General features: G+C 64.2%; 1 protein-coding gene across 1 annotated transcript; it reads right to left on the minus strand.

Moving 5' to 3' along the window:
* Positions 1 to 3,490: 3,490 nt before the first annotated feature.
* On the minus strand, positions 3,491 to 7,873 carry ZFHX2 (zinc finger homeobox 2; the record flags this gene model as incomplete). Its single annotated transcript, XM_024209181.3, has 2 exons — positions 3,491 to 4,296; positions 4,715 to 7,873. Coding segments are annotated over 2 exons (3,965 nt in total), but the record flags the coding sequence as incomplete, so codon positions are not given.
* Positions 7,874 to 8,047: the final 174 nt, after the last annotated feature.

Consider the following 8,047-nt stretch of genomic DNA (forward strand, 5'->3'; position numbering starts at 1 on the left):
AGATATAGGCTATTTAGCTCTGGACTGGAATCGAAAAGTCCAGGTGAACGCAATCACCCTGCGCCACAGGGGATGTTTTTTCGCTTACCAAAGCGGAACAACTGGCAAGATGCCCCAGCTGTGGGCAGGGTGTCTGGGTCCTGGCTGTGTTGGGGGGGGGGTGGGGGGTGAGTCCTAATGGGTGGAGCACTGGACTAGAGGCCAGGACTCCTGGGTTCAATTCCGAGCTCTACCATTGGGTGACCTTGCTCCATACCTCAGGTTTTCCATCTGTGAAGTGGGAGCTGATGACCCAGCCTCCTTTGTGAAGTGCTTTGAGATCTGCACATCCAATTTCTTCAGATCTTTGGTGTTGGTGGAGAGGGAAACACGGGGAGGATGGGGGAACTGCCCCCCCCACTTTACTCCTCCTGTTTCTTCCGTCTTCTCTTGCCCTTGGGTTAGACAATGCCAAGTGGGTGCTTTGGGGAAGAGTTGGGGAAGGAAAGGGGGGAGTCAGGTGGGGGAAGGGGTTGAGATGATGGGGTGGGAGGAAGGGGGATGAGTGGGGAGAAGGGAGGGGGTGGGGCAGTAGGTGGGTGAGGTGGGGCTGGGATGGGAGAGGGGGAGGGTGGGGGATGGGGTGTGTCTGGGTGATGTGGGTTCCCGGGGGCTGGGATGTAATGGTGGTGGGGGGTGAAGTTGTAGGGCAGGATGGAGGGGAGGGGTATGGGGAGCTTGGGGCCCATATGGGGGGTGCATGATGGGGAACTGGGGGAACACCTTGTCTGCCACTTCCCCCCTGCATCCCCAAGACTATTTCCTGACCGCCCGGGATAGATGAGGCTAGATTTGGGGGTGAGAGGGTAATAGAGCCGGGTTTTAATTTTGGTGGGTCACACCAAAATGGCATCCAGTTGGTTCCTCGCCATATGCCAATCCCCACAGGCCCACCTCCATGGTCACCCCACCTCATTTTTACCTCATAACCCATGCCCCACAACTCCATTGGCCCCACTCCCGCTTCCACTGGCCACGCCCACCTCCTTAGCCACCACCCCTTCCTCCGTTGGCCCCTCCCACCTCCTTAGCCCCACCTCTTCCCTTGCAGGGAAGGAGGCAGGGGTCTGGATAAGTATGTGGAGTCTCCTTATGCTCCCCCTCTTCCCCCACATGGAGCATGAGAGGCGGGTCAAAGAGAAAGGGGCGGGGTCAATTCTGGTCACAAATAAAGAAGCAGAACTATGGGGGGGAGGGGGAACCAGGGAGATGGGAGGGACTAATGCAGGAAGGGGTTGGGCCAATGGAGTAGCTCTTAGGAAGTGGGAGGGGCCAATAAGGGGAAGCGTTCAATATAGGAAGAAGGGGTGGGGCTAAGGAGGAAGTGATAGGGCCCAATGGGGAAAAGGCTGGGACTAGGGTGAGGAAAGGGGTTGGGGGGCTCACGGAGAAAGGGGTGGGAAGGATGGGCCTAGGGAGGTGGGAAGGACCAATGACAGAAGGGGCGGGTCTAATTGAGGAGGGGCGGGGTCTATGGCAAAAGAGGCGGGGTCTATGGGAGAAGGAGCGAGTCTCTGCAGGAGGAGTGGGGAGAGCAGGGAAAGGGGCTGAGGTGGAGGGGCAGAGCTAGGAAGGAAGGGGTGGAGTCAGCCCAGAGGGGGCAGAGCCTTGCAGGGGGCGGGGCTCCTTCCACAGGAGGCGGAGCCAGGGGCGGGAACACACAGGACAGGTCTAAAACCATGGGAATTTCCACCATCTCCCTCCACTTTCTCCTTCTGACTCTTCCCCCCGCTTTGCTCATCCGCTCCGTGACCCGATGCCCCCCCCGACCCTCTTTTCTTTCATAGCATTTATTTTCAATTCCTTTTATTTCCTTTTCGGGGGGATCTTTTCCCTTGTCCCCCTCTTTTCTTTAAATACACAACAAACGCCGGGTTTTTTTGGTGCTCCGGTGGGGAGGGGGGGTTGGAGACGGGGGGGGCACAAGCCCAAGTTTTATTCCCCCCCCTTTCCACCCCCTCCCGCGCTTTGTAGTTCGTTTGGTTCGCGGCGACGAGCGGGCACAGAAAACGGCCCCTTCCCGTCGTACAAATGACTGGGTCCTGGGGTGCGGGGGACATGGGGAAAAAAAGCTTTAAAATCTCCACCCCGGTGACGAGGCCGGGAAGGGGGGGGAACAGCCGTCGGACGTTGGCGTGCGGCCTGGGGCTAAGTTCTCTTGTGTGGGGGTGGGGGCGTCTGTTAGGTCCTTGCTCGGGCCGTCACGTGGTTGGTGGGATTTTTGGTTGTGGTGCCGCGGTAGGAGAAGCTTTGGCTTCGCGGGGCGGCGGGCGGGAGGGGGGTGAATTCGTTCCCCGGCCGGCAGCTTGGTTGGATGGGGGTTTTTTTGGGTGGGGAACCGGGTGCGTGGGGATCTTTTAAAGCCTTCGAAGGATGGGGGTGGGGGAGCGTCTGTCAATCCACGCCCTCCTCCCCACCCCGAAAAAATTGGGGAGCGAGGGCTGGTCCCGCGAAGCCCTCGGCCGTGAGGAGAGAGACCGGAGGGGGGATGGGCCCCCGGTCTCCTGTTTGGTTGGGGCTGGAGCCAGTGTCTGTCTGTCCGTCCGTCCCGACGAGTTCTATACACAATGGGCGGAGCATGCTCGAGGGGAGAAGAGGCAGGATATGGGGGGGGACGGATGGGGGGACCAAGAGTTGCCCCCCCCCATTTTTCGATTCCTTGAGTTTGTCTCTCGTGCTGTCCGTTGAGTTGAGTTTTGGTTTTGGCCTGTCTTGATCGGTAACAGTATGGGGCATGTGCTGGGGGGGCACCTGGGGGGTACCTGGGAGTTGGCATGGGGGGAAGGGAGGCTGGGGGGGAAGAGAGAGGTGGGGGGTGTGTCATGTGGAAGCCCTGTCTTATGTTATGTGTTGGGGGGGGCAGAGTCTGGAGCGTCTCTGGGGAGCCACCCGTGATACACGGATGGACACACGGGGAGCATGTGTGGGACCGAAGGCTGGGGGCATTTGGGGGAGCCTGCGTGGTGGGAACATGCCTGACACACACATGTGCAGAGAGGAGGGGATGTCTGGGGGCCAGCTGTGTTGGGAACACGCCTAGCACATGTGTGGGCACCTCACCAACCTAGAAGGCGGGGTGTGTGCTTTGAATTCACCCCCCCACACACACGCACTCAGAAGTGCCAGCTCCCTACATCTGGGTTGGGAGTATGGGGAGGCAAGGGGGTATTTGGGTATGGGGGGTTGGCACATTAGGATTGGGGAGGCAGCCAGGAGCAGGTTGGGAGGGTATATGGATATGTTGGGAGCTGGCAGTGGGTGTCCCAGGTTGGGGGTCCCTCAGGACACGGGGCAGTCCTGGGCTGGGGTTCCCCAGAGTGAGGGGGTTTGGGGGCTGGCATTGGGGGTTCCAGGATGGGGGTCACCCAGGGTGGAGGGTTCCGGGAGGTGGTTCCCCAGGGCGGGGGGGGGTGTCCAGGCACCCCCCATCTCCAGCTGCACCCCGCACTGTTCATAAAGCTAGAAGCGTGGTCGAGGTAGAGTTGCTTTTTGGGCTGGGGTCCGAGTGAGGTAACTTTGCTTCCTCTTTGGCAAAGGCCAGGGCGGGGCCAGGGGCGGGGCTGGCGGCGGGGGCGGGGCTGGCCTTGCGGCGGTGGGCGCTGGAGCGGAGGTGGGCCCCCAGCGCCTCCCGCCCGCTTACCAGCACCTCGCACGCCAGGCAGTGGTAGGTGCAGACGGGCACCCGCAGCGGCGCCGGCGCCGGCTGGCCGTAGTAACAGAAGCCGGCCTGGTGGGCTGCGGCCGCCTCCTCCCCCTCGAACGCCGCCTTGCACTGGCGGCACAAGTAGCGGTGGGCCACGTCCACTGTGGAGACCCCGGCCGGCTCGGGGGCCTCGGGGGCGGGCAGCAGGCTGATGAGGGTCTGAGGTATGACGGGATTCATGGGGAACAGCCCCTTCTTCATGCCGTACAGCTGCTGGAAGTAGCCGCCGGGCAGCGGGGCGCTGAACAGGGAGGCTGGGGCGCCCGCTGGCACGGAGAAGGGCAGGAACTGGGTGCCCAGGAGGGCGGGCACCGTCGGCTTCAAACCCTTCAGGGTCTTTAGGGTGGGCGAGGTGGGGTTGGCCACGGTGCTGGGAAGTCTGGCGGCTCCGGCGACGGACACTCTGGTGGCTCCGGCGACCGACACTCCGGCGGCTCCCGGCTCCGGCTGGGTCTCCCCGGCGGGCTCCGGCGCCGAGCCGAGCTGGCTCTGAGGTAAGGGACGTCCTGGCGGCGTGGAACCCAGGAGTCCGGTGCTGGGGGCGGCGGAGGGGCCTGCTCAGAGGATGGGGAAGGGGAGGGGAAAAGCATTGTGGGGAGGTCACCATGGTGGGCTGAGTATACCTGCCCCTCCCCCCCAGTCCCACTCTTCCCCCACCCCCCTGCACAACCACCGGAACCCGCCCCCCCACCCGATGGGGTCCCAGAGAGGGCAGGAAGTTGGGAAAGGGGAGGGAAATGGGGGAGCAGAGGGGAAGAGGTTCGAAGCTGGGGGGCACCGCTAGAGGAGAGGGAGTGGGGAGCATGCGGAAGGGGGACAGGAGAGGGGGACGGTGGTTTGGCCCGGGGAGGGAGAGGGAGGAGCAATGTAGAGGCGTGGGGGCATGTGGGAGGACACTTGAAGCAGGGGCAGGGAAGCCCCCTTCCCCTCCCCCCACTGACCCCACTCACCTCTCCACGCCCTGCCACTCACCTGCGGCACCGGCTGCCGGGGGCGCTCCAGGGGGGACGGGCAGGAGCGGGGGTCCTGGCGCTCCATCATGACCCTCGCTGCGCAGCTGGGCCTGCACGGCTTCCTTGAGCCGGGCCAGGTGGCCACGGGAGAACAGGTGGCCACGGCAGGAGACGTAGAAGTCGTACTTGACTTGGCAGACGGGGCACTCAGCCCGAGGCTCAGGGGGGCCCTCGGAGGGAGCCCCAGGGCCCCCCTCGCCCAAGGCCGCCTTGGCCTTCTTCTCTTTGGCCCGGGCATTCTGGAACCAGACCTGGATGACCCTTTTGGGCAGGCCGATCTCCTCACCCAGCACCTCGCACTCCTGCATGGTGGGTGTTCGGTAGGCCTCGTAACACGCCTTCATGATCTTCAGCTGCAGGCTGGACATCTGGGTCCGGTAGCGGCGCTGGCCCAGCAGATCCAGCCCGGCCGCCCCCTCCAACGCCAGCCCATGCCCGCTTGGCGACTCCGGATCGGCCAAGGAGGAGGAAGAGGAGGAAGAAGAATCACTCAGATCGCCGCCGGATGGGCTCCGTGCTTCGTTCAACTCTGACGGCTCTGGCTCGGCCTGGTTGATGCTGTAGAGGACAGTGGCTGTCCCATCGTCAGAGACGCCATCAGAGATGTTGGCCATCCTGCCACCGGAGACACTGGAGGTCCCGCCACCAGAGATATTGGCCATCCCGCCGCTGGAGACACTGGAGGTCCCGCCACCAGAGACGTTGGCCATCCCGCCACTGGAGACATTGGAGGTCCCACCAACGGAGACGTTGGCCATCCCGCCACCAGGACTCAACTTGGCCAAGGAAGAGGATGGGGAGGTCTTGATGGGGGGGATCCCGGTGCTGGCGCTGCACCGGAATTGCCCCTTGCGTTCCCTGGCGCGGGTGTTTTGGAACCACACCTGCACCACCCGTTTCTTGAGCCCCACCTCCTCCGAGATACAGTCCAGCATCTTGCGGGTGGGGTTCGAGTCCTGCACGTACCAGCGGTAGAGGATGTCCAGCTGCTCCGGGAGGATGGTGGTGCGGAGACGCTTGTCTCGCGGAGGATCCCCTTCGCCGCCGCTCCCGCCGCCCGGCGACTGGCTCCCGTCCTCGTGCTTCCTCTTCATGGGCGCCCCCTGGCTGTGGGGCAGCTCCGGCAGCAGGTCATGAGGGGCCAGAAGTGCTGAGCCATGGACTCCTGGTGGATCGGAGGAGAATGTGGGGGCGTTGCTCTCCAGGGGCTCCATGGCTCCATCACTCACTGGCTGATCTTCCTTGGGGTCTCCATCGCCCCTTGGTGCCTCTTCCTCCTCTTCCTCCTCCTCTTCCTCAGCTGGTGGCTCGGGCCCTTCCTCTGGTTCCTCTTCCTCCGGCTCTTCCTCTCCTTCTTCCTCCTCCTCCTCATTGCCTTCCGCTGAGGGCCGGTCGTCAAAGCATTTCTTGAGATGCCGCACCAGGTCGAAGATGCACCGGAAGGCGGCTTGGCATTTCTTACAGCTGGGTTGGCTGGTGACGGTGCCCCCTCCGGCACCCCCAGCCTCGGCGCCATTCTTCCGGGCCTTCTGCCGGGCATTCTGGAACCACACCACGATGACCCGGTTGGCCAAGCCCAGGAGGACGGAGAGACGCTCCACCTCGCCATCCTTGGGGTAGGCGCTGGCTTCAAAGAAGGACTGGAGAGCCTGCGATTGGAACTCGGTGAATTTGGTGCGGGAGAACCGCCGGCTCGACTGACTGTCCCGGGATGGGTCTGTCCCTGCTTCCTCTTCCTCACCCCGGACCCACCGCCCTTCAGCTTCGGGCAGTGCCGGGGGCACCACCACCGGCACTGGCTGCATCAGGAAGGGTGGGCAGAGAGGGGTGATGCCCGGGGGCACCAGAGGTGTCTCCGTGGGGGCAGTGCCCTCGGCCGGCGGGTACATGCTGTCGTAGGTCTTCCGGAACTGGGCGGCATAGCGGCTGAGGGCCTCGAAGGGCAGGAAGCGCCGGTGAACATGTTCCTCGTGCGTCTTCAGGATGAGCATGTTGGAGAAGACCTTCCCGCACGTGCCGCACCGCAGCTTCTCGGCTGGCGGGCGGGGCAGCAGGGCCACCGGAGGGGGAGCCGCGCCCCCCACCCCCTGCTTGCCCTCGTTGTACTGGATCACCAGCTCAAAGCCGAAGTTCTCCAGCAGAGCCTTGGCCGCCGGGTGGGAGGCCACGTTGGCTTCCTCTCCACCAGCGTCCTCCTCTGTCTCCGGTTTGGCTGGGGCAGGCGGCGGGGGTGGCGGTGGAGGGGGCGGCTCCTTGGGCGGAGCCAGGATCAGTGGGGCGGACGGGGCCGGCAGGGCCAGGGCCGGCGCTGCCAGAGCGAGCTTGGGCGCCCCCTTGAGGTCGTGCAAGTAGAAGGGCAGGAGGAGCTGCTGCTGTTGCAGCTTGAGGAGCGATTCCGGCACAACCGGGAACGGCGGCAGCAGCGGCGGGGAGAAGAGCGGTGCTGGGAAGGGCAGCGCCGTCGGCACCTCCAGGATCTTGGGGGGTTCGGCTTCGGTGGGGGGCGCCGGGGCTGCCTCCCCCACCTCCCCTGCCTCCGGCGCCTCTCCTTTGCTGGCGGCCTCCGCCTTGGCCACCCGGGAGCGGGTCTGGTGGAGCACCGAGCGCATGTGGATCTCGAGGGTAGAGCTCTGGTTGTAGGACACCCGGCACGTGGTGCATTTGTAGGGCTTGTCGGAGGAGGGTTGGGGGGCACCGGGGGCCCCCGAGTCGCCCCGGGATGGGGCGGTGGGGTCGGATGAAGCCTTCTTCATCTTGTGGAGGTGGGAGACAGAGTTGTAGTGGACCAGCAGGATGTTCTTCTGGGTGAAGGACTCTTTGCACACCGTGCACTTGTAGGGCCGCGACGGATCCAAGAACTTGTCCAGGGCAAAGTTGGTGGCTTTCCGGTAGGACAGGGGGTGCCGCGGGTCCTGCAGGGACGGCGAGGTTTCAGGGGGGCGCTGCTGCTCTTCAGAGGGGGCCGGAAGCTGGACAGCGGCTTCCTCCTCCGGGTCGTCGGCCTTAGGAGCCGGGGGGGAGGCCGGGCGGGGTGGGGGGGGCAGGTCGGCCGCTGGAGGAGGGGGTGAGGGGGCAGGGGGGAGTGGGGCTGAGGTGGCAGCATCTCCAGCAGGGGGCACTGCAGGGGGAGCGAGAGAAAGGTGGGGGGGAATCAATAACGGAGACTCCAATAACCCCAACTCCAACCCCCCAGGGGTGAACCCTCCCCAGGGCCGGCTCTAACATTTTTGCCGTCCCAAGCAGCAAAAAAAAGCACCGGCCCGCTGTAACACCCTGCCCCCAGCGCCGCCCC

This window comes from Terrapene carolina, unplaced genomic scaffold, assembly GCF_002925995.2.
Source record: "Terrapene carolina triunguis isolate 2854851 unplaced genomic scaffold, T_m_triunguis-2.0 Scaffold32606, whole genome shotgun sequence".
Lineage (NCBI taxonomy): Eukaryota > Metazoa > Chordata > Testudines > Emydidae > Terrapene > Terrapene triunguis.